Source organism: Eurosta solidaginis, chromosome 1, assembly GCF_040869045.1.
Source record: "Eurosta solidaginis isolate ZX-2024a chromosome 1, ASM4086904v1, whole genome shotgun sequence".
Classification (NCBI taxonomy): Eukaryota; Metazoa; Arthropoda; class Insecta; order Diptera; family Tephritidae; genus Eurosta; species Eurosta solidaginis.
This window is the reverse complement of record NC_090319.1, coordinates 378,210,812-378,237,021: the sequence shown is the minus strand read 5'-3', so window position 1 is coordinate 378,237,021 and position 26,210 is coordinate 378,210,812. Positions and strand designations below refer to the sequence as shown.

General features: G+C 37.2%; 2 protein-coding genes and 1 long non-coding RNA gene across 5 annotated transcripts in view; 2 read left to right on the top strand and 1 right to left on the bottom strand.

Annotated features, from left to right (window-relative positions):
- Pkd2 (Polycystic kidney disease 2) overlaps window positions 1-2,285 on the top strand; it is a 5,098-nt gene extending 2,813 nt beyond the window's left edge. Inside the window, exons 5-9 of the mRNA XM_067763197.1 lie at window positions 1,066-1,296; window positions 1,395-1,637; window positions 1,717-1,931; window positions 1,992-2,045; window positions 2,122-2,285. Of these exons, the coding sequence (XP_067619298.1) occupies window positions 1,066-1,296; window positions 1,395-1,637; window positions 1,717-1,931; window positions 1,992-2,045; window positions 2,122-2,251 (873 nt within the window). The 3' untranslated portion in view covers window positions 2,252-2,285. The remainder of the gene's footprint in view (window positions 1-1,065; window positions 1,297-1,394; window positions 1,638-1,716; window positions 1,932-1,991; window positions 2,046-2,121) is intronic.
- Window positions 1-16,533, bottom strand: part of LOC137238334 (uncharacterized) — a 24,234-nt gene extending 7,701 nt beyond the window's left edge. Inside the window, exons 1-2 of one of the 2 annotated variants that reach the window (XR_010949168.1) lie at window positions 15,364-16,533; window positions 2,133-2,257 (exon numbers count right to left, since the gene is read on the bottom strand). This is a non-coding gene — a long non-coding RNA (uncharacterized lncRNA). Of the gene's footprint in view, window positions 1-2,132; window positions 2,258-13,135; window positions 13,263-15,363 lie in introns of those variants that run through there. The other variant, XR_010949169.1, reaches the window with a different exon arrangement.
- Cpr97Eb (Cuticular protein 97Eb) lies at window positions 15,685-26,210 on the top strand. 2 transcript variants are annotated; one of them, XM_067763198.1, is made up of 4 exons: window positions 15,685-16,044; window positions 16,314-17,041; window positions 25,073-25,343; window positions 25,409-26,210. In XM_067763198.1, the coding sequence occupies exons 2-4, from the start codon at window positions 16,964-16,966 to the stop codon at window positions 25,921-25,923; spliced, it is 864 nt and encodes a 287-aa protein (XP_067619299.1). In that variant the 5' UTR covers window positions 15,685-16,044; window positions 16,314-16,963; the 3' UTR covers window positions 25,924-26,210. The 2 variants fall into 2 exon arrangements, with proteins under 2 accessions (XP_067619299.1, XP_067619300.1); XM_067763199.1 differs by lacking the exon at window positions 16,314-17,041 and having other exon boundaries at window positions 15,686-16,044.

Here is a 26,210-nt window from a genome sequence, read left to right as displayed (position 1 = left end):
CTCTCACTCCCCCTCCCCCACGTTCTAAATTTCTTTTCTTTCTTTTATTCCGTCGATATTCCTGTCTGCCTCAATATACCTTCATTGTTTCTTTTTTTCAAAAACTGTTTTTTCGTCTTTTCTTGTTCCATATGCGGTTTACAGCCTGGGAGATATAAATCTCAAAGCATGGTTCTGAACACTGATCCTGAACCTGTTTTGAACCTGAAATGTTAGGTAGACCGCTCTGTTTCTTTGAGTGTGGTGTCTCTTCCGGCGGAACTTGCTCATTCCTCCACTTTCCAGATAGTCATGGTTCTACCAGCCTGCTTTTTCCCAATAGTATATAGCTAAATAGTGGATTTCTCGTGGTACAAATTTTTCATTGCCGGCCCTCTCTATATTGGATGCTATGTTAGCCTCATTATGGGGGAGGGATTTTTCACTAGCGATTTATACGGCACTTTTCTACTTCGCTGAGATCTCCCTTTATATTTTTTTTTTGGTCTTAACATATCTTTTGCTCACTTTTTGTCATCTTCGTTTTCGTCTCCATAATTTTCGTCTCTAGTGTCTTTGCCTTCGTCGTAGCCTTCATATTTGCTCTAGCCGCTCTTTTTTGTATACGAGTTTTTGCTTGCATTAGTCATTGTGTCTCTTGGTCTAAGCGCCTACTCGTTCGCTTTCGGCTTCGCTTTGTCTTAGCCTTCATCTTCGTCTTTATCTTAATCATCGTCTCTCCTTTAGGCCTCGGTGATATCTCCGTTTTTTTATCTGTCCCCTTCTTTCTCTTGGACTTCCTCTTCACCATCGTCTCCACATTTGTCCTCGTCTTTTTCTTTCTTTTTATACTTATCTTTATGTCTCACCTTTGTTTTTTTCAGGGTTTTAGTCTTTCACTTGGCCTTCGGTATGTTCTTAATTTTTAATTCGGCTTTGTCTTTTTCTTGATCTTGTCTACCCCGGTGGACTGCTCTATAGAGACTTTATCCTAATTGGAATTATGGCACCTCATTAAAGATTCGGGGTGTCATGTCATGGCAAATCACAAAATATATAGTACATAATATTTCACTTTCTTTTCAGTTAGCATTCTTCACATTCGTCTACAATATTTGGCATCCCATCTATCTGAATCAATTATACAAAAGATTTGACGAGAACCCAAAAGAATATCTAGAATTGGATCCGCTATGTTTCTGGAATTTAGTATATCGTGATGTAATGGGAATATGTGCGTTTTTAGTTTGCATTAAAATTTTCAAATTTATTAGCTTTAACAAAACAATGAGACAATTTAATGCGACTGTGAGCACTGTAAGTACCTTTCAAGTACAGTAAACACTTTTATAAAGGGACACACCTGAGTATTTAATTGGGTAATATTTGAATCTTATCATGCTTTTCCGTTTTAGTGTTTTCGAGATCTCTTGGGTTTTGGTGTTATGTTTGGTATCGTTTTCCTCGCATATGCTCAGTTGGGCCTCTTACTATTTGGCAATGTACATTACGATTTTCGTAACTTTCATGAGTCTTTGATAACGATGATACGCATGATTTTGGGCGATTTTGATTATGACAGTATCGAAGCGGCTAATCGCGTATTGGGTCCCATATACTTTCTAACTTACATACTTTTAGTTTTTTTCATTTTACTGGTGAGTAGAACAGAGTAGCTTAGTTTAAAAGATACTCAGCACAAAATAAGTTCTTGATATTCGACTTACTTCTTTACAGAACATGTTCTTAGCTATTATAAATGATACTTATAGCGCAGTAAAAAGTGACATAAAAGGTGGGCGCAACCACTTAACTCAATATCTGCGTAACTGTTTTAGTAAGTATTGTCCGAAATGTTGTCGGCGAAAGCCACAGGAGGATGAAGAAATAGGTGCTGCGCCGGTACGCAGTCCAGACGTACGGCCTCAAGTTCAGCGGGATAATGTACTAGAGTAGGTTTAAATATAACTGGAACATGTACTCTCAATATAAATTTCTTTACAATTTTTTAGCTTTTTCGAGCCAGTGAGAGATCGACCAGTAGCCGATCCTGCGACTGTTAACCGGTAAGCTTTTGAATGACTTAAATTCAGATGCATTTTTGATGAAAAATTTTTTTTTTTGATCTGTGACATTCTTTAGTTTAAACTCACGCGTTGCTGCTTTGGAAGATGTCATTGAACAGATTGTTGCCGATGTTGATCGAACAATGCGGAAAATAAAGCGGCCCAGACGTAGACCGCGGCCTGCTGGCGCAGATTCCTCGTCATAAGATAAACTAAAATATATAAATATATAAAAGTTAATAGCAGTACTTTTTGTGTGTTGATTTCATAAACAAATAGAATAGAATATTAAATAAATAAAAAAAATAAATATTCGGCGCGATTTACCTCCGAGCAGATCTAGGCCGAGCTTCTCTTCCAATTTACATAGTGCTACTTTTAATGACGGGACCTACATGTTTTATGCCGACTCGGAATACCATTTGCCAGGGAGACACTTAGAAGATTTGAGTGGCAGAAGTACACTCGGAGTGTTTGCCAAATTACTAGTGAGGAGAGACCCTTATTAGAAAAATTTTTTGGAATTGAAAAAACTTTTTTCTAAGGTTTTGGTGCTGCCTTGCCCGGGAATTGAACACAGGAACCTCGGTGTACGGCGAATTGGTTGAATTCTCTTTGCCACCACCTGGTATGGTGGGATAACAACACCTGGTATGGTGATGGCAAAAAGAATTCAAACAATTCGCCGTGCAGAAGAATGTCAAGTCAAAAAAATTATTTCATAAATTCCGATTTAATGACATATTGTTGTACAAGGCGTTGTATGGAAAATGATCAAGACGAAGCAATCAGCTGTTAGAATAACAACACTTGGTACTGAATTCGCCTTGGGTGATAGCAAAGCAAATTCAACCAAATCGCCGTGCAGAAGAATATGAAGTCAAAAGAAAATTTTCATTGATTTCGATTAACTGACATATTAAAGTACAAGGCGCTGAATGGAAAACAAGGCCAATCTGTACAATGTGATGGCAAAAAGAATTCAAACAATTCGCCGTGCAGAAGAATGTCAAGTCAAAAAAATTATTTCATAAATTCCGATTTACTGACATATTGTTGTACAAGGCGTTGTATGGAAAATGATCAAGACGAAGCAATCAGCTGTTAGAATAACAACACTTGGTACTGAATTCGCCTTGGGTGATAGCAAAGCAAATTCAACCAAATCGCCGTGCAGAAGAATATGAAGTCAAAAAAAAATTTTCATTGATTTCGATTAACTGACATATTAAAGTACAAGGCGCTGAATGGAAAACAAGGCCAATCTGTACAATGTGATGGCAAAGCGAATTCAATCAATTCGCCGTGCAGAAGAATGTCAAGTCAAAAAAATTATTTCATAAATTCCGATTTACTGACATATTGTTGTACAAGGCGTTGTATGGAAAATGATCAAGACGAAGCAATCAGCTGTTAGAATAACAACACTTGGTACTGCATTCGCCTTGGGTGATAGCAAAGCAAATTCAACCAAATCGCCATGCAGAAGAATATGAAGTCAAAAGAAATTTTTCATTGATTTCAATTCACGGACGTACAAGGCGCTGTATGGAAAATAATCAAGAAGAAGCAATCAGCTGTTGGGATAACAACACCTGGTATTGAATTCGCCTAGATTCACAGTAAAATGTGGAAATACTTTATGAAAATTCGTTGAATACTATGTTTTTAAACGGTTTTGTTAAGCTTGACTTGGCAGGCTGGCTGGTTCTCTAGCTGGCTGGGACGAATTTTGTAATTGAATTTAAGTAAATTCCCGATAAGCTACAAGCTGGAAACTGGAATACAGTTCAGAACCCGATAACAATGCAATAATAAGAAGAAAAAACTCCGATAGGTGGCGCATGGATCGAAATATTTCAAAAAATCGTATTTGTGGTCCGATTTTTTTCATATTTGGAACACATAATACATACATGAATAGAAAGCGACCTATGAAAAAAAATCGCCGCTATGTGGCGCAAAGATCGTGATATTCAAAAAAATCGTATTTGTGGTCCGATTTGGCTCATATTTGGAACAAATATTGCATATATCCGGTAGAATTGACATCAAAATATTTTGGAGTTCGAGGAGGGACAAGCATACGTGGCGCAGAGTCGAGTAAAGTCTTTGGAAGGATTATGTATTGAGGGCTTAGATTGTAACAAATTGTCAGGAAAGAGTCCGTGTAACAATGAGTCACTAAATGAACTAAATAGAATGAGAAATAATAGGCAATTAAATAAAGACTAAACACTTGAAAATAAGGTAATTTAAAAAAATTTTAAGATGAACGGTTTTATTGAAAACTATACTTACATGAAGTAATAATAATACTAAAAGCTAGAAAATAATTAGGTAGGTCCTAAGTACTGGTCATCACACTCGTTATCAATCTAGGGCGTTGATCAGGTTATGCTACGCCTCACATTTTTAGAAGTTTTATTTAATTGTCTGATCAACACCCTAGATTGATGAGGAGTGTGATGACTAGTACCTAGGAACTACCTAGTTATTTTCTAGCTTTTAGTATTATTATTACTTCATGTAAATATTGTTTTCAACAAAACAGTTTAACTTAAAAATTTTTTTTTTAATTTTTTTATTTTTCTTGTAAAAGGTATCGATTGCTCTCAAGCCTCTCTAATCGAATAATTATGTTTATATATATTTATATATTAATTCGAATTCCCCTAAAATTTAAGATATCATAATTACGCTCTTATTGCACAGTCAAACCGAGCGTTGATAATATTTTTTCTGGGCTTTGTTAGCTGCACAAATATAATCTCGTTAGCCATAACTGAGCTGCAGCTTAAGCGAAAATATAGATAACTATCTCTTAGTAATTTCTTGAGCTGCGAAATGCCTAAGCAATATTATTGCAACATTATGTAATGGCATTGACTAAAATAACGTTGAGATATCCCACTGTGTTAAGCAAGCATAGCTGCATTTCGCAAGCTGCACTAATTTTTTAATATTTGACTGGTGGTGCGGTCCTAATTTGTACATATTCGTACACCTGTGAATACAAAATAAAGTACAAAGAAAGCTTGAGTACCAAGTAGTAGAGCTCGCTCAGTTATTGAAGTTAAACTCCAACAGAGGTAGGATAGTTAAAAGCAAATAATTTCGGCCTTAATAATAATAATAATAACGCCCAACGGCAAAGGCCGCAGGCAGAGATTTGTCGATCGTCGAGATCTAAAACTGCTCAGCTACAGAGAAAAACTCATCATAGAACAGCGCCCGTATTACGTGTTACGATCCGTGATCGAAACTAATTTTTTAAATCACAATAGCTTTGAAATGGGGGATCGGATTAATGGCATATTTGAACTAGCGACAAATAGTACTCGTCAGATCGATAATTTATTATAATTTTTTAGAAAAAGCTTGACAGTTGCGTAGTTGTCGTTTGAGTGAAAATGGTTTTCAGTCACTGATCGTAACACGTAATACGAGCCCAGGTTGTGTTGTGAAAAACATTTATCTTCTGAGTAGGGTTAGTTATTAAGAGATGACAGAATAGATTATGTTATGCTAAAAAGCCAGTCCGAAATATCAAATGCGCTGGAGTGAGAATTATAATTTTGACATACACAACGGAAAGCCTAATTTAGTTCAAAATTAGTTCTATAATATTTCAGAATTCGAATTTAAAAGTTTCTAGATGGTTGAAAGGGAAAATGAGCAGTAAAAATGAGCTGGAGACTACACCGTATTGCAATTTAGTTAATCATAAAAACTACTTCGTGAATTTCGCTACGACGACTAACTAGTGTGAGAAATCTATCCCCAGCGGGTTAGGGGATTAGAATATACCTGCGGCAGGTATGCCTGTCGTAAGAGGCGACTAAAATACCAAATTGATTCAAGGGGTTGTATAGCGCAACCCTCTCAAAGGGTTGCCAGCGGAATATATAGCTTCTCCAACCCCATTGTCAACCTCGCCTATCTGTGGTGAATCTTGTTCCATTAACAGCCGAGGCTCTGGCGACCCCAAGTTCCTCATGGAACTAGGAAGTGGGGAGGGCGGGATAGCCTAGAAGGTTTAATGTGGTCATATAAATCGTTACCGAGATGGTCGGGCTAGTACCTTAACGGTACTTTGTTAACGGAACGTATCGGAGCTATATCCGGCAAAGGATCATCAACATCGATAACACGCCCCTATGGGGAGTATCTTTATCGTTAATACAACAACAAGAACCGGGTGAGAAATCTAATAAGTTTCAAACGAGAAGAGCTTCATCGGCTTATTGTCGCTAGCTAGTTATTTTCGTCGAATAGACGGTTTGATATCAGCTTGTCATCGATGGGTTACAGATGTGTTCTCTATTTTATATTGAATTTGCATCGGTATATGTTTCAAAACAATCCGTTAATACACCGATCAAAAATCGTTGACGCTCAGCTAAGAAATCGATAACACGCCGATAATAATTTGGTAACATATCGATAACAAATCTATAAGTCAATTTAATAATTTTCTTCCGATCAGTATGTCATATGTGGAGATTAAGTTTTCTTTAAGCTATTATGATCTATTTCGTTGTAGTGCGCATAAAAACAAGGTTTATTCCACCTTACGGCCCAACGATTCGCCAAATTTCCTTGGCATCATCAGGGGCGTAATATTCTATTTATTATTGTATAAAATAAAAACAACAAGAAACGACGAAGAAAAATGCGTTTTCCAAGCGGAAATATTAGCCGTAACCAAAGCAGTAGAAATCCTGGAAGAGAATAGCTTAAGGTGCAACCGTGTTAACTTTTATATTGACAGTCAAGCAGCAATTAAGGCAATAATCTTGCATAGCACAGCATCTAAATGCGTGTTAGAGTGTAAGCAGTCTCTGGAGAGAATCGGGACAGGGAGAATCATACATCTATATTGGGTCCCAGGGCATGTGGGATAAGATGGGAATGAAAAGGCGGATGAACAAGCTAAAAAGGGCGCATCCCTTGAAGCTTGCTCCGTAGACGTCCAAATTATACTGGGCGAGATTAAGCGAAGGCGAGAGGTGCACATGATCGACCAAGCGGGAAAGGCGCGGGTGTAGGTTTTACAACCTTAGACTAACAAAGTTGCTTCTATCATTAAAAAGAGAGGATTGTAGACTCATGACGGGTATTCTGACTGGACACTGCCTTCTGGCGTCACATGCCTTTAAATTAGGCTTGATCAGTCATAGCAGATGTAGGAAGTGCGTGTTGGAGGAGGAAACGATCGAGCACGTTCTGTGCTCGTGCCCTGAACTTGCCAGGCTAATAATCCAGCTATTAGGAGTGATGCAGTTGTCAGATCTAGAAGCAGCAAGGCTTAAGTCCTAGGAAGCTTCTAGTATTTGCCAAGAGGACGGAGTTATTTTATAACATAGGTCCTGGTTTTTCAGTTTGGTCGTTAAAACAAACTTCTGGTAACACTACGGACTCAATCAGTCTATGTGAGGTCCTCATGGACCGGTCAGTTCAACCTAACCTAACCCATAACAAATCGAGAACATTTTCATAACGAGCCGACAAATTTTTGATGGTAAATCGTTATCATTTCGACAAAAAATCGATAAAAATAGATAAATTGCCGACAATAACTTGGTAATATACTTCGATAACAAGCTGATAACTTTTCGAAAAGAAATTAGTAGCACTCCAATATTAAATCGATCATTTTTCGATAGTAATTCCACAATGTTTGCGATAAAAAATCGATAAATTTTTTTAGAAAGTCGAAAACAATAGAAAATCGATATCTTTTCGATAGCATGCCAATAAAAAATTAGTAACACTCTGATAACAAATAGATAACTTTGCGATAAATAATCGGGTACTTTTTCGATAGTAAATCGATATCTTCTCGATAGCAAACCGATAGCGCATCACAAATAACCTTTGGAAATTTAAGACAAATTCAAAAGTATTTTTAAAACCTCGTCGAACCTTTTCGAAAGGGCTAACATAGCCTTAATTTCACAATTCCAAAAATGTTTTCTTAAATTAGCAAGCACATATTATAGAAAAAAATAGTTAAGGTTGAAGTAGACTGTCCATTAGGACCTCAAACAAACTGAAGTACTAATACAAATTGTTTATACATATTGCTGCTATTTTTGTGTTCACAGGTTTGTTCATGTTCATAATTATTGCAGATACTTATGCATATTTTTCTGATCATAGCATCTACCTACATATATAGTATATAGTATATATTGATATAATCAATGAAGCAAAGTTAATAACCATAACAACAAAAAAACATATATTGGCTGAAAATTAAATAAAACATTTTTCTAATCGAGCAATTTAATGCACACACACAAGCATATAAACGGCTGGTAATGAAAAATGTTTTTATTTTTGAAGTGAATAAAAGAAAAACATACATATAAACATATCCGGTTAAACTAAATATGAAAAATAAGTTCAGAAAAAATGGGAAAATTCATAAAACCTTATTTGAATGGAAAAAGAAGAGTTTAATTTCTACTGAAGGTTTTTTAACAATAATGGCGACCTGGCAACTGACGTATAGAGTGTGAGGGAAGACGAACCCGATACCCAGATCGCCGATGATGAAATAAACTCCCCGCCATCCAATATCGCGGCTAAAAAATCACAAGGTGCTAAGTAATGATGGGATACCCGCCGGGCTATTCAAACATGGTGGCGAAAGGCATTAAAAGCAAAAACAATGTCGGCCTTGAAATCAAACGGAAAATAACTCTTGCCAACAACTGCTTCTTTAGGCAATCGAAAAGTAAAGTCAACTAAAGTTAGACGAAAAAAATTCTCGCTCTACAAGTCACTCATCGTACCTGTCCTGATGTATGGCTCGGAATCGTGGAAGGTGTTGAGAGAAGATGAGATGGCTCTTGGAGTATTCGAGAGAAAAGATCTCCGGAAGGTTTATATTCCTATCCGTGATGTCGACGCCGAGTATCGAACTAGCTATAATGATGAGCTATATGACATGACGATAGTGCAGCGATTGAAAATCCAAAGGCTCCGCTGGCTAGGGCATGTTATGTGGATGAACGAATACGCTCCAGCAGTTTGTAAACAGAGGAAAGAGAAAACCTTCACTGAGTTGGGAGAGACAGTTGGAGGGAGATTTGACCTCGCTTGGTGCCCCCAATTAGCGACTGTTAGCGCAAAACAGGCTTAGCTGACCTCACTGACTCAACTACTTCATATAAAACTTCAAGAAGTGCTGTATGTTGAATTTTGGCAGGATTTACAGATCGCGCCCCGACACATTTTTTGCTTACATTTTAATCCTTCCTTTCTCATTCCGTACGAAAAAAGTGCAAAAACTGTGAGTAAAATGTGAACAAACATGTCTTAAGACACAAACAATGAATTCACGTCATTTCATCCAATCGTCTCTTGTAAACAATCAGATTTTCATACGTATACAATAAAAGCTTCAACTAAAAGATATGACGTAGTAATACTATTTAGTTTTCAACTCGAACCAAATAAACATTTGAGATAAAAATGTAGTAGGAGGTAAGAGCGGAACAAAATACTCCGATTGGAATGAAGTCTGAACTCTGCGTCAGCAATGAAACATATTGTCAAAAGCGTGACGTCACGCCGGGAAAATTTATTTCACAGCTAACTATGATTTTTTGCTCTCTCATTTTTTAATGCGGGATCTGTTTATTGGTTCATGTGGATTCTCGTTGGATCTAGATCGCTCTAATTAAATTTTGAGCAGATTCATGAACAGTGCTACTCAAAATTGTTTATATTGATGTGTAAACTACATACATGTACAAAATTTATATACACTGACTTTTTTTTTGTATTTAAAAAATAAAAATAAAATTTTTAAATGGTCAGAAAGCTCAACAATTTTAATATATCGATTGCTTAAAACATTTCGTAAATCATACAATACTCAACAGCAATTAAACTTGATTCTGAAAATTCAGCACAACAACTTCACTCATCACGAGTTGGTATTTATTTCAGTCGTTAATATGGCGTTCATATTATATCCACCAAATTTTTAAGATAGGGGAATAATTACCGTAGTTACAGCTTCGGAATTGTTGTGAAAAACTTTATTAAACGTTGAATCGATGTTGCTAGCGATCCAAATTTAGTCCAAATTCAATATTTGAACGAGTTTGCTTCATTAATATCTAATCTCGGTCGATGCAAAGTTTCAGGAACTGCTAGAAGCTTAACTCAGATATGGTTGATACCACGAAAAAGTACTTCCGGCTGGACCTGTGAAGAATTTTATGATGTTCAACTTCAAGCTGAGCACTAAACTCGAGCAAGACATAGGAAGGGAGGTTTTTGCGAAGTACTAAATTTTGCGATTTACCACGACTTTTGGTACCATTAACATAATGTCAAAATAAAGGCATAAGCAAATTTCCAAGTTTTATCTCAAAGTCCTAGGCCGATCCCGTAAATGACTGAAGTAATTTTAGTTTTCTTAATGCATCATTTTTGAATGCACATTTTTTTCAGTACCATAATATTTTTGATTAATTTTTGGCTGTCAATTTGTTAGTGTAAATTTCTTTTTAATACCGAAGTACTCGTTCATCAGATGAAAGTGCTTTTGCTTTGCACTTACATATGAAAATCAAAAACTTTCATATAAATTTTATTTATTCATATAAATAAAATAAAAAATATGTTAAGTGTAAATTTGTATCTGTCCCTATGATTCCGGGCAAAACAAGAAAAAAAAATGCTTTGAGTGTATAGGGGTTGAGCAGCTCTGCTCATTAAATAAGAAATAGAGCAACGTAGAGCTATAAAATTTGTCATTAAACACACTTATGTCGAACATTTCAACTTGGCGTAAGTTAAGGCAGCTCAATAAATAAAATTATTTTAAACTTGGTTGCTATATTTTTTTTTTATTTTACTATCATATATAGTTTTTTCAAATATTATTTGTTTTGTTGTTGTTTTTATTTAGACATCAAATGTCAATGCATTTATTAATTTGTCTGAAAATGTCATAGTTTGCTTTAGGGCCGAAATTTCTCAAGTGGGCCATTTCAAAATCGATTGTCTCAGTTTTCATTGATCAATCGGTTTGGAGGTAAAAAACGATATCCCCAAAATATTTTTGCAAAATTTTTTTTTTTACATTAGTTATTAACAGTTAAAGTTTTCTTTATCATATTATTATCATGTTATTTTAAAAAATTAACAACTCGTGAACGATTTATCGAAACTCAACGTTTTCTACATCAAAATTTTCGCCAATTAATATACTTTGCCATAAAAAAATTGTTTTTATAACAAATTATTATTTTGCTAAAAAAATCCTGTTTGTTTTAAACAATTAAAAATTAATAAAACTTCTCCGCCTGCGAGAATATGTTAACGCATTTCATTCAATTCTATAATCTCTTAAAAATATTTTGGTGAAAAAAAGTCATTATTTTGCATTAGGTGAAAAGTTATACATGTTTTTGTGACCGTCCACAAAATTTCGATCGCACGATGACACAGCGCGCGAGCATCAAAATGTGCTCGTCTAGCGCTGGAGGTAAGAGCGTGGTCCAAACCGATTAAAAACCGTATTAATCGATGAAAACTGAGACAATCGATTTTAAAGTGGCCCACTTGAGAAATTTCGACCCTTTAGTTAAGGTCGAACACTAAAAAAATGCGTACGATTTGTCCACTACCCATGGTGGAGCTTGACAATACAAATTAGACGCACCCTAGTGTATACATGTATGTACCTATTAGTTTTTAAGTGAAAATTTAATCTCAACCGAATTGTATGAATTCCAGCTGCAAGTGTTTACGTATAGTTAAGATATTATGTCTTTATTTTTAAGAATATCTATTAGCTTTCAAGAACTCGTTTATTATATTACTATAATATGTATGTATGTATGTAGCATGTAAAAAATCTAACATTATAAAATGTATGCAAATTATTTTATTTTATTACTAAAAGCTTATACGTAATAGCTTTTACTACATGAATTAAAGTATCGAAAATTAGTCAGAGTATCGCCCAGGTGCGTTGTGTTTTGATGACAGCGCGAAAAAAAAAATCTAAACGTTCAAACAATAATTATGTAATTAACATATTCATTTTACACCTTTAGGGCAAATGTATAAAAATAACTTGAGATACAATATAACAATATTATGAACGTTGTGACTAAACATATTTTCCAGATTACAGCTAAAAACACTGTTCAACTCAGTAGGAGAGATAAGGACAAATAGTGCGAAATTTTGTTTTCTTTTTTTTACATAATAGTTCATATTTTGACAGATATGCTGCCTAAGAAAATTCTGAAATAATGAATTCCTAATAGATAAGCCCGACACCAAAGAGGATAAATACAATAAGAGCCGTCACTCGTTATTTTGTGGCGAGTATCTTGCTGGAAATTGAAAAAAATTGATGCCGAATGTTTTCTGAGAGGGACATTTTTAATTGTCTCGCTTTTATTCACGCCGTGTAGGCCCCTTGCGCAACTGTGATTTTTGGAAAGAGAATTAAATAAATTAATTAAATACAGACGAAAAATAAACACAAATACTCCACGAAAATGTATAGAAGACATTTATAAACATCTCGCCCAAAAAAAAAAAGTAGCGACTACCTCTCAGTATACATCGAGTAAATGCCAAAAAAATAACGAGTGACGGCTCTTATTGTATTTATCATCTTTGACGACACGACCAAATGTCTACAAGACAGACCCCGAATTCCGACAGCTCATTGCCAGATTACTGCGACATAGAAATGTTTGGCTTATCAATTCGCATTCACAAAATTTGAGTACATTTTGCAATCGCTGAATTTAAAATGAGCTTAGTTTAAAATGCGTTCAAATATTTTATTATTGTATCACTAGAATTTATATAAATTTTTTTTCTATATGCGCCCTTCCATTATTGTTTATTTTAACACCTTAAGAATTGATATTAAATATGTTTGAATGTATGTATGAGTAAGTATTTATATTTTTCCACGCTCCACCTGTTCGCTTAAATCAGTTCATTCGTTAAAAATTGCAAAAAAAGAATTAAAAGTGTTGTTAACACCCTGATCATATTGTTTGTTTTTGTTTTGAAATATGCCATAATGCTCAAACCTCGAAGTTATAACCACAAACTCAATAACCCCACACCGCTTGCCGACCGTAATCACTTCCAAATTACGTTTGCTTGCGTTACAAAAATGTTTTGGTGTGAATGCGATCGACTGTTTATTTACATTAGAACTTGCAAATTTACCAGCACTCCCTCGCGCCCCAACAATGATATTCGCAACAAAGTCAGCTTAGAACGCAACAAAAAAGTTTTTAAACACTTTACCTACAACAACCAACGAGCAGCTGAATAACAGAGAATGTGAGCAAGCGATCAACTTTAACGCCGCCAAACTGATCGAATTTACATAAAACATACAGTGAAACCTCTTGTTATGGACACTGCCTGACATTTGTGTTATCAAAACCCCTAATATGAAAAAGTAGACCATTTACATTGAGTTAAGTGATGGTATTTCTGATTCAAAAGAGTTACAAATAAAAATAATGAGAAAATTCATAGCCAATTGAATTACAATTTTTGTTTTCTTATAGCCAAAATCGATAATACTATAGTAGGCGATATCATATATGTACATATAAATTTTGGTTGTTTTTTTGTTGTTGTATCAACGATAAAGACTCTCCACGAAGGTTTGGGGGAGTGTTAACCATGTTGATGGTCCTTTGCCGGATATAGATCCGGTAACTTCTGGTTACAAGGACCATTAAGTTACTAGTCCAACCACCTCGGGAAAGATCAATACGACCACATTAAACCTTTTAGGCCATGCCGCCATAAAAGATTTCAGTAGCGAGCGATCCCCCAGCGGGTTAGGGGTTTAGAATATACACGCGGTAGTTATGCCTGTCGTAAGAGGCGACTAAAATACCGGATTCATGGGGTTTCTGTAGCGCAGCCCTTTCAGGTTGCCAGCGCAATACATAGCTGCTCCAAACCCAGTCATCAACCTCACCTGTCCGTGGCGAATCCTGTTTCATTAACAGCCGAGGCCCTTGCGACCACGAAATCCTCATGGATGTAGGGGTGGGAGGGTGGGATGGCCTAGAAGGTCGCATGTGATCATAAAAATCGTTCCCGAGATGGTCGGGCTTGGTACCGGAACGTACAGGATCTGCATCCGGCAAAGGACCATCAACTCGATAACACTCTCCAAGGCCTTCGGGGAGTGTCCTTATCGCTACAACAACAACAACAACAACAACGTCAGTAGCGCATTTCTTCTAAGATGTTCATCTTCTTGACGGATCTACATTATTTCTGAGGGTCAAGGAGCTTTACAGACCAGCAGTCGTATATAACTGTTGCGAAATTTCTGATAAGTGTGTTAAAGTTCTCAGATGTCTGTGAGAAAGTATGTGAAGTTAATGAGCAGAGAAACTGTTTTGTTATAGAACCTGCTAGCACTGAAAACTATTAGTAACTGGTTGGTGTTACTTCCGCCACTGCGGACTCTGGAATCCGTTTAAGGAGTTTTCAGTCGAGTTGGTAATTGACTCTATATCTCAAACTGAGTTACCTGAGAATGTTATAGCTTCAGGGACGTTCAAGAAGAATAGGGTAGATTACCAGAAATCCTCAGAACAACTATCTGCACATAAGCTATCTTCACCAAAAGCTTGAATTCAACCTGATCTTTTGATAGCTGTTCAGTTTGTGTTTGCTGTTTGGTTGTGAAATTTTCAAAAATAAATATCCACGAGTGTGGGTCACATAGCACCCCAAAGCAGAGGTCAGGTATTTGGAGGCCACCGAAATAAGACACACTGAGTTAGTGCCTTTCATCCCATGATTACAGTACGGATATTCGAGCTCAGGCTAAATAATAGGGTCTGATTGAAAAACAGGTTTGAAACCCAAACACTACAACACTGTATTGTCTTCCTAAGATAAAGGCAGGCCAAAGTGCTTTAAAAGGAACATCAGACGAACTCGTCAACTTAGGCGCTAGATAAATCATAGGTCGCTGTGATTTACGTTAATTCCCATTTGAGCTATATCTATAACCAGTCGGTTTTGTGAGTTGGACAGTAGGACTACGATGAACATTTTCTGCATACGGATAACAAAGAATCTTCTATTGCCTTTTAGGATCTGCTCGTGACATAAGGAAAATAGTCTGAAGGCGTATAATCATAATACATAATAGTAAAAAGAAAATACTGGGAGTTGACTTACGTCTAGTGTCCGCCTAAGGCTGTTTACACTGTACGTATGTTTATATTTATGTATGAAAACACGTCATGAGCAACATATTTTTATTTCTTACCGCTGCCACTACTGCAGCAGGTAATAAGCCCCGGCTGGAGCGACTATGACCACATATTTCCCTGCTCCCATCCACCGTTCACCAGCCTCCAAGCAACGTTGATTTACTTTCCACCGACCGTGCGTCTATCCCTTTGGCCAACATTCTCTTTGATCGCATTAATGTTGATAGATATGTTGCTTGATGCTTATTGTTGTTGTTGCATATTTTCAGTTTTGTTATTGTTATGGCTGTTTTTAGACTTCTGGCGTTTGGTATTGTTTTTGTAAAATAGTTATATTTTACTGTTTGTGGTTCATTGGCGGTATAAAAGCGTTTGACTTGTTGATTTTCTTTTGAGTTCGTTGGTTTGCTGGAGTCTGGTGCAAGTGCAATATTTGAATTTTTCCACCATAATTACAATAACAAAGTGCTTTTTCGAAATATTTTTGTAGTGCGCCAAAAGTTAATGACTAAAAATACAAAAACAACAAAAAATATACTTTTAAATTTGTAAATCAGTTGAAAAATTAGTAAAAATTTCTTAATAAACTTACGAAAATAAATAAAAAGCGAAGTGAAAATTAAGAAATACTTTTAAAATAACACACGAAATAATAAAATATTCACGGTGCCTTTGTTTTTATAATAAACAATAGACAATTTGGATATTCAGTCGACTTTGCTAAAATGAATAAATTGGTAAGACGATCGAGAGAATGTTGGTGTGAAAAGATAATAAGAATAATTTTAATTTAAAAATACTAAAAATAACAATCATAATAACCTGCTGTGGATTAGGCCGGTCTTCGCTTTCAGTTTATGTTGTGCTACCTTTTAAATAATGTATGTATGTAAATGTCCAGACAGATTTCCAGCGACATCTGATAAGAAAGATGATTTTTTGTCTAGAAACTTGGCTGAAAAACGTGCTTGCAAACCCCTTATCCACCCCTTTATATCTATTCCAGAAGCTTTCTTGTTTGATGTTATCCTGAATACGAATCTGGAACCTTCGTTCAGTGAATTTATACAAAAACCAGTGCATTCGCAATCCTCAAAGCGTCAGTGTCAATGAATCTAATTCTGGAATAACGTGCCATGGGCCATAAACTGATGAGAATAGGCGAACTTTCTCATGAGGCTACCAAAAAATTTACCATGAGCTGTATCTTTCCCTCTATGGGTAACCTTTATTCAATTAGAAGTTGATCGCTGTCACAGTCGTTACATCAACCTCAAGTTTGACGACCTAAGTTTGGAAAATTCCGCTGAAGTGAAATATCCGAACGACACATCATATATACTCACGCCTCTTCTGTAAAGTGAAGGCGGCAGCACAGTAACACAAGCAAAGTTGGCCTTTGAAAGGCTGCTCACGAAACATATATATAGCTCGTGATTACTTTACTCGGTTCTCACACCTGCTCCTTGTCAGCAATCTTCGACTTAACGGTGGAACCCTGCCAACGAACATTTCTCACCAACTTCATACCGCCACTGAAGGCAACAAACTGTTCTAGCGTGCTAATACAATCAGGAGAGCCACGCTGCGTAAGAGAGCAGCTGAGCGCAGTGCGACGCGCTAAAGAAGGAGAGGCGCATACTAAGAGAAGAAGAAATGTACACAAAATTTCGGGGAATGAAGCAAGTTTTCAAGACGGAGACAACTCCACGCAGGAAAGATAATTTTTGGCAGGTACAGATGTTGTTGTTGTTGTTGAAAGTTCAGATCGTGGTAAAGTTCTAGAGGAAAAAATATCACGCATTGCTAGTTAGCAAAAGAGATGACGAATCCAATACCACAAACCGCAACTATAATAGTTTTCGACACCTGACTATGCCAAAGTGAAAATAATATCCATAATAATATTCATATACCGATAGAAAGGGGTTGCTTAGTGCAACACAAAGCTTTACTGGGGGACACCAATTTCCTTATGAAACGAGATGGACGAGTTAGTACCTTAATGATGCTCATTAAAGTTGAAAACACTCCCAAAAAACCTTGGAGGAGTGCTTTTATCGCTACTTGAAGAAGAAGCAAAAGATGGACTACGGCTGAGTTCTCAAAGACGAAGGCGAAGAGTTTACCATCTACTGTTGAGTCAAGCAGCCTAATAGCGTAAAACGGTATTGCGTATTGTCCGAAAAACTGAATACAAGTCGCGATAAACCCCAAAGAAATTTTGGGCTGGACTTCACTTCTAATTTACGTCGTGCTCCATTTAACTTTTCGTACAAATTGGCGGAAAGGGACCTTCATGTTTACGACAAACTCTGTAGCAAACGACGTCGACATTGTAAGTTTTGCCTTTTTTGTGCCGACAAAAGTCATTCGGTGAATGCGGACAAGGGTGCCCATGGCGCTTAGACAGCCACATCAGTATTGACAAATGTAAATTCAAAATTGAGAGTCGCAAATATTTTGACCCTAGAAGGTTAGGTTAGGTTGAACTGGCCGGTCCATGAGGACCTCACATAGACTGATTGAGTCCGTAGTGTTACCAGAAGTTTGTTTTAACGACCAAACTTAAAAACCGTATCAAAAACCAGGACCTATGTTATAATATAACTCCGTCCTCTTGGCAAATACCTGAAGCTTCCAAGGACTTAAGCCACTTGCCGCTTCTAGATCTGACAGCAGTTTCACTCCTAATAGCTGGAGTCTTAGCCGGCAAGTGCATGGCACGGGCACAGAACGTGCTCGGCCGTTTCCTCCTCCAACCGCACTTCCTACATCTGCTATCACTGACAAAACCTAATTTAAAGGCATGTAACGCCAGAAGGCAATGTCCAGTCAGAATACCCGTCACGAGTCTACGACCTCTCTTTTTAATGATAGAAGCAACTTTGCTAGTCTAAGATTGTAAGACCTACACATCATTTTCGACACTTTACAACCCCGCGTGAACCCATGCCTTTCCCGCTTGGTCGATCATGTGCACCTCTCGCCTTCGCTTAATCCCGCCCAGTTTAATTGGGACGTCTACGGAGCAAGCTTCAAGGGATGCGCCCTTTTTAGCTAGTTCGTCCGCTTTTTCATTCCCATCTATTCCCATATGCCCTGGGACCCAATATAGATGTATGCTTCTCCCTGTCCCGATTCTCTCCAGAGACTGCTTGCACTCTAACACTCATTTAGATGCTGTTCTATGCGAGATTATTGACTTAATTGCTGCTTGACTGTAAATATAAAAGTTAACACGGTTGCAGCTTAAGCTATTCTCTTCCAGGGTTTCTACTGCTTTGCTTACGGCTAATATTTCCGCTTGGAAAACGCTACAGTAATCCGGCAGCCTTTAGGATCTGCTTATTTCCGGATCAGCAGAGTATACCGCAGACCCTACTCCTTCCACTACTTTGGAACCATCTGTGTACACATGTATCGCCTCGCCCGCCATTTGCGCACCCTTGCGCGAACCGTCCAGCTCTATTGTGGCTTAAGATCTCCCTCGCAGCGCATACAGGGAATCAGGTAGTATGTTCGTCTTGTGATTGATGACGCTATACCACTATGCCTATATGGTTGGCGCTCAAGCTGCCCCGAGGCACCGAGCCTGGTTGCGGTTGTTAATGCTATGTTCTTTGCTATCAGGTCTACACGTGGAATGTGCAGAATGGCATACAGTGCAGCCGTCGGGGTTGTTTTCAGGGCTCCCGTAATACTAAGCACCGATAGTCTGCATACCCCCTCTAATTTTTTGAGGCATGTTGTTTTTTGTGTGGCTTTCCACCAAACAAGAACTCCATTGTATAGAATAGGGCTTACAATCGCTGTAAAAACCCAATGAGAAAGAGAGGGCGATAAGCTCCACGTACACCCCAGTATTCTTTTACATGCATAGAGTGCCGTTGAGGGCTTCTTGACCCTCTTTTCCACGTTGAGCTTCCATGACAGCGTATGGTCTAGGATGATTTCTAGATATTTTGTGCAAGGTTTCTCCTGTAAGGTCACCCCTCCTAACTTAGGCCTGGTCCAATTTGGGACCTTGCACCTCTTTGTAAATAAGAACATATCCTTCTTCTCCGCATTGACTTTCAACCCGACATTAGATGCCCAGGTGTGAAAATCCCGAAGCGCCCGATCCATCAAAGAACTAATTGTTGGAAGGCACTTTCCACTTATGACAATTGCAACGTCATCTGCGTAAGCCGTAAGTTTTACGGGTCCCTCATCGAATCGCCTGAGCAGTTGGTTGATGATCAGCGTAACACAGCAGAGGTGATAGCACCCCTCCCTGCGGCGTGCCCCTGTCCACGTACAATCCCCATTGTGATGTAATCTTTCTGCAATTTGACATGCAGCCCATCAATCTGATTGAAGCACGATGCACTTGACCCTAGAAATTAAACGAAGATTGGTGAGTCGTATGATCTTCAGTACGAGAAGAAATCGTAAGCTATATACTCCTATAATTCTGCCGATGCAGGGATTGAATCGAATACCGAGAAGCTAGCAAGTTATGAAAATATTTCAAAATTAGAATTAAAATTTCTTCTCGAACAAGTTTAAGAATCCGTAAGCTCTAAATAAAAGCTAAAAAGCTGTCCAGGTAAGGTCATGTTGATAGATTGAAAGAAGACGATCTGGCTCAGAAAGTATTTGGATGCAGAGGGTGTAAGGGGCCTTCACTGGGATGGGAGAGAAATTTAAAGGAAAGCTTGGCTTCAGTTCGTCTAAAATCGCTTAGGCGATCAAGCTCGCAAGTGGACTAAGTTCTCCCTCAAAGTGATTCGATAGCGCGCTCTGCAAACAAATTCTGAGATAAGGTGTTCTCTACAAAAAAGAGTGCGATTATTCCCTAAAGAGATTGGTCTCCGATTGATCTCTTTTGTCTACATTTGTCCAATTGACAATAATTGATCCCCTTTAGTTCCTTTCCGATACAGTTCGGATTAGTAAGTTTGAAATCTATGTAGCCCATTTTCAGAAATATTAAAAAAAAAAAAACTGTAACGAAGTGAGTAAAATACAGAAGGGTACAGGTGATTGAACCGAATTATTTAAGAAAAATGCGGAGCTTTATACATAAACTAAATTGCTAGGACTTAACGACTACACCGGAGTTAGGGTTAAATTTTCGGATAATATTTTTATTTCTTTTTGAAAAGCGGCGAACAACTTATATCAAATAGATTTGCTGGCTTGGCAAACCCTTCGATTGTGTTTCTGCCATGAACAATGCGACTGAGCCTTATTGACCCGAAAAGGGACTAGTCTTCATATGCTCCCATATGGGTACAAAGGGGATTGGTCCTATAGATCCCTTTCGGGTATAAATGGGTACAATTGGTCTCATCATAGGACATGCTCAAACAAATGTGAACAGTTCAGCTCATACAAAGAGATCAAAATTGGCATTGGTCGCATACTCCTTTGAGACTAATCCCGGATTCACCCTAGACTTATCGCATTTTTTTGCAGGGTTATATTCGCTAATTTCCAGCACATACACATAACCACCTAATATTTTCGTCTATTATGCGTGAAAAGATACTTAAGTAGTTACGAAGCTCGTTCGGCACGCGTGGCATTGCGGAAATTCTAGCATAGCGATTCAAACCAAAAATGCGTGGAATGCGTTAAATTTTTGTGCCAATTGAATGTCGATATTTTTATACTCACCGTGCTTTGCACACAGAGTTTATTAACTTTTATTGGATAACTGTTGTTTGTACAGGTATAAAGGAATCGAGATAGATATAGACTTCCATATACCAAAATCATCAGTATCGAAAAAAAATTTGATTGAGCCATGTCCGTCCGTCCGTTTGTCCGTTAATACGATAACTTGAGTAAATTTTAGGGTATCTTGATGAAATTTGGTATGTAGGTTCCTGGGCACTCATCTCAGATCTCTTTTTAAAATGTACGATATCGGACTATAACCGCGCCCACTTTTTCGATATCGAAAATTTCGAAAAACCGAAATATTGCGATAATTCATTACTAAAGATGGATAAAGCGATGAAACTTGGTAGGTGGGTTGACCATATTACGCAGAATAGAAAATTAATACAATTTTGGACAATGGGTGTGGTACCGCCCACTTTTAAAAGAAGGTAATTTAAAAGTTTTGCAAGCTGTAATTTGGCAGTCGTTGAAGATATCATGATGAAATTTGGCAGGAACGTTACTACTATTACTATATATATGCTAAATAAAAATTAGCAAAATTGGATGAAGAGCACGCCCACTTTTTAAAAAAAATTTTTTTTAATTCAAATTTTAACAAAAAATTTTTCTGTATATAAGTATATTAAGTCAGAATTCAACTCCAGTAATGATATGATGCAACAAAATACAAAAATAAAAGAAAATTTCAAAAAGGGCGTGGCTCCGCCCATTTTCATTTAGTTTGTCTAGAATACTTTTAATGCCATAAGTCGAACAAAAATTTACCAATGAAATTTGGTAGGTACATAGATTCTACAATGGCAACTGTTTTCTGTGAAAATGGGCGAAATCGGTTAAAGCCACGCCCAGTTTTTATACACAGTCGACCGTCTGTCCTTCCGCTCGGCCGTTAACACGATAACTTGAGCAAACATCGATATATCTTTACTAAACTTAGTTCACGTACTTTTCTGAACTCACTTTATCTCGGTATAAAAAATAGCCGAAATCCGACTATGACCACGCCCACTTTTTCGATATCGAAAATTACGAAAAATGAAAACAATCCCATAATTCTATACGAAATACGAAAAAAGGGATGGAACATGTTAATTGGATTGGTTTATTGACGCAAAATATAACTTTGGAAAAACTTTGTAAAATGGGTGTGACACCTACCATATTAAGTAGAAGAAAATGAAAAAGTGCTGCAGGGCGAAATCAAAAGCCCTTGGAATTTTGGAAGGAATACTGTTCGTGGTATTACATATATAAATAAATTAGTGGTACCCGACAGATGATGTTCTGGGTCACCATGGTCTACCTTTATGGCGATATCTCGAAAAGGCGTCCACCTATAAAACTATAGTACACACCCGTTTAAAATACTTTTTAATACCTTCCATTTGATACCCATGTCATACAAACACATTCCAGGGTTACCCTACGTCTATTTTCCTACATGGTGATTTTCCCTTATTTTGTCTCCAAAGCTCTTAGCTGAGTATGTAATGTTCGGTTACACCGGAACTTAGCCTTTTAACCTGCTTTGTGACTTGATTTTGCCAAATAATCTTACACCACCTCACCGCGTAGACGTCAGGCCAATTGACTATGTGCATATGTATGCAAGTACTCGTACATATTTATTTTATGAATGCCAACCAATAGCTAGTCAAACGAAACCAGTTCAATTAATGAACCAAATTAATTCTTATTCATAAAAGCAAAACGAAAGTACATAACTCGTAAATATATATGTAAGTACATAAGTCACTACTTAGCACTTATACTTGTACGTAATGAAGTCATACTCCATATAATTTGGTTTGCAATTATGATAAATAATTTATATGCAACTCATATGGGCGGTTAATGTATGGCTGGCACAAAGTGGTGCAGTGCCTGTTTGCAGAACGATCAACTTTAAGCAAATGTAGTAAATACAAAACGTCCTTGAGAAAATTCCTTATGCAATCTACTCTAACCCCTTTCAATTGCATGCCGACATTCTTAAATTCTCGCTACTACAATTAACTGGTGCAATGAAGGCAATTACGAATTGTGGCGTTGACGATTATGACTAACATTTGTATACATAAATGAATTATAATATCAATTTGAGTACACCGACTGCAAAACATACATATAATTGTGGTTAAAAGTCATAACCGCTTAAGTCGAGATATCATGATTCGCAAAGTTAATTTGTGATAACGTTTTATACCTACTAAATAAACACCTAGGATGTAAGATTTTAAAAATGGCTAACGGTTCATGATAGGACTATAAATTTTGAATGATATTTTTGAATATTTGACTTTAATGTTCGAAATTTTAAGCAACGTTAGATCTGTACTACCGATAGTGGCGATAAAGTGGAATCGATTATATTAAAGATGAAATATAAGCTCAGATTGAAGATAGAATGATGAGGATTATTATGAGGAGGGTTGACTTAAGGTCACGGCCATAACGCCAATTGACTTTACGACAAATTGAAATTGCCGCAAAATCAATTGAACTTGTGACCGTTTCAAATGGTCACAACATCAACAGGATAATGACATTATGAACAATTTGATTTTACGAAATGTTCTTAAAGCAAATTTTTTTCGCAAGTGGTCATAACATCAATTAGTTTGTTTCGCATCTCCACGCTAACAATGACTGAACTACAGTTATGTTTTATTGTTTTCGCTATATTTTTGTTGAGTCGAATGAAATGAGAATTTTTGTAATTCAAATTCTCAGACACGGTGTTTTTTTTCTTATATTTTGGTCCCTTTCTAGCATAGCGGAACGATACAAGGTGGCAGCATGGTGACATACCTACAAACATAAATAAAAATTTCATGTACTTTGTTTTTGTAAATTCGATGGACAAATGTCAAAATCGTACTGCGCCGTGTTTTGATGTATCAAATCAAATAAAAAAAGCTTAAAATCAGCTGTCCCATGCTGCCACCTTGTATCGTTGTGCCATGCTTTCTAGTAAACACTCGGTTAAGAAACTCTCTGAGATAAATGGAATTTATTCGGCTAAAAGGAAATAAAAGGCTGCAATGCTTCTTTTCCTATATTGCATTTCATTTTAGTAAAAGGTCGAGTTTAATACTGGCGTAGAGTGGAAGAATACTTTAATGAAATTTAGTGAAAATTCTCGCCAGTAGTTGTACCTTTCCGAATTCTAGTTTTATTACAGTGAAAAACCGGATTGCCGGTGAGGATTAGATAGAAAACATATTCAACTAATCGTCTAACCCATCTTTCGGAAGTTTTTTGGTTTTGTGGAAAATTTCTCAATGGCCATAAAGTCAAATTAAAAAAAGTCACAGAGTCACCATTTGGAGTGGTCATAAGACGAATTGATATTAGGCCGCTTGAAATGGCCATAACGTCAATTAAACTTTTGGTCGTTGACCTAAAAGAATGAGGATAAGGATGTGGATGTGGATAATGATGATGATGAAGATGATAATGAGGGTGAGGATGAGGATAAGGTTAAGGATGAGTATGAGGATGAGGAAGAGTATAATTTATGGGTGGCGTTGAGGATGACGGTCAAATAAATGTTGAAGGTTAGAGCAGAAGGTGATGGCAGAATGAGGGCAAAGATTTGGGATATTGGCAGAGGGAATGCGGGAAAGAGGGAAGTGATAATTAAGTTATAGGGAGAGCTGGTGAAATAGAGAGAAACTTATCCTAAAATCTATCGCACAAGTAGAGATGCGTGAGGTCGTAGGTGGTTCTGTAAAAATTGCAGCCTTCTAGTTCAGACTTAAGCGCTGCGGATACAAATGTGGCTGCCGAATGTCCCGCTCTGCATCCGATTAGCACCATTTCAACAACACTTGCTGGAAATTCAATTGTGTTCAGTTGCTAATTGCAAAATTACCACTGCTAATGTGTTAAGTCAATAAAGCGGTCCAATTTCAAGGGCAACTACATTATCAAGTTACCATGTCATTGATACCTAACCAAATACGTAAATATATTATTTGATATGTATATAAACAACAACAAAGTTAGCTTAGTTATTACACGTTTTATTAACGTAAACAAAATTTATTTCGTTCTAATATCTCACTTATATGCTTAATTTTACAGATCGTAGTTAGTTGCCTTATTTTGGCCGTACAAATCCGGCTATCACAACAACAACAAGACTATACAACACCAGTTCCAATATTGAAACAGATCGATCGCCACAATGATGATGGCTCATATACTTACGGCTATGAAGCGGCAGATAGAAGTTACAAAATCGAAACGAAATATCCCACGGGTGAAGTATTTGGCAAATATGGCTATTTGGATGATCAGGGCAAATTGCGTGAGATTGAATATGGAGCAAGTAAACGCGGTTTTGAGCCAGCAGGTGAGTGCTTTTTTCTATTACTTACTTAAAATCAGAAGAAATAGTTAATATTGAACAAATTTCAGGTAGCGACATTAATGTGCCACCACCTACACTCACCAAGAACAACCCTTATCCGCTAGGACCGAATGAAGTCGATGATGGTCAGTATCGCGAAGATCCCGCTGTATATTATAAAAATGAAAAATTCAATCGTCCAGCGGTAGCATCAAGTAAATTCAGTTTGGATAATTTGCATCAGCCTCAACGTCCACAATACAATCCACCAGTACCCCAATACTATAATGCTCCACCTCCGCCAGCAGCGCCATCACAACCCCGTTATCAACAATTTGGTTTCCAAAATCAACCGCCTCAATATCGACCAGCGCCACCACCACCACCACCAGCAGCACCGCAACAGTCTTACTATCAACCCAACTATAGCCCACAATATCAGCAACGTGCGTATCAACCACAACCCCAACCACGCCCACAGTATCCATATGGCAGTTTGCCACAACATCATCATCCAGCGTTAAGGAATCTTGATATTTTCAGTGGTTCTTATAGCATTGATTACACGGGTCGACGTAAATAGAGAGATGATTGATATGTGTGTTGGAATGTGGGCGGCTTGCTGACCTTATTGGAACATCTAGGCAAGCAAAGACATTTAAGAAGTTGTGCGTGGGCGTCGGAAGCGGGGCAAATTGTGGCAAATGCTTGTGGTATTGTCACCATAAAGACTTGTACTGATGTTCTTCTTGTTTAACATCAATCAGTAATTAAGATTTTTTTGTGTAAATATTTTTGTAGCTATAGTTTTTTAGCAACGCCGATTAGTTAAGGCGAACGAGTCGAAATATATTTTACGTAATTTATCTA

Coding starts and splice junctions, on each gene's coding strand:
- Cpr97Eb (XM_067763198.1), top strand. CDS start 16,964: ATGTACACAAAATTTCGGGGAATGAAGCAAGTTTTCAAGACGGAGACA. Junction 17,042..25,072: donor GGAAAGATAATTTTTGGCAG/GTACAGATGTTG, acceptor TTAATTTTACAG/ATCGTAGTTAGTTGCCTTAT. Junction 25,344..25,408: donor ACGCGGTTTTGAGCCAGCAG/GTGAGTGCTTTT, acceptor AACAAATTTCAG/GTAGCGACATTAATGTGCCA.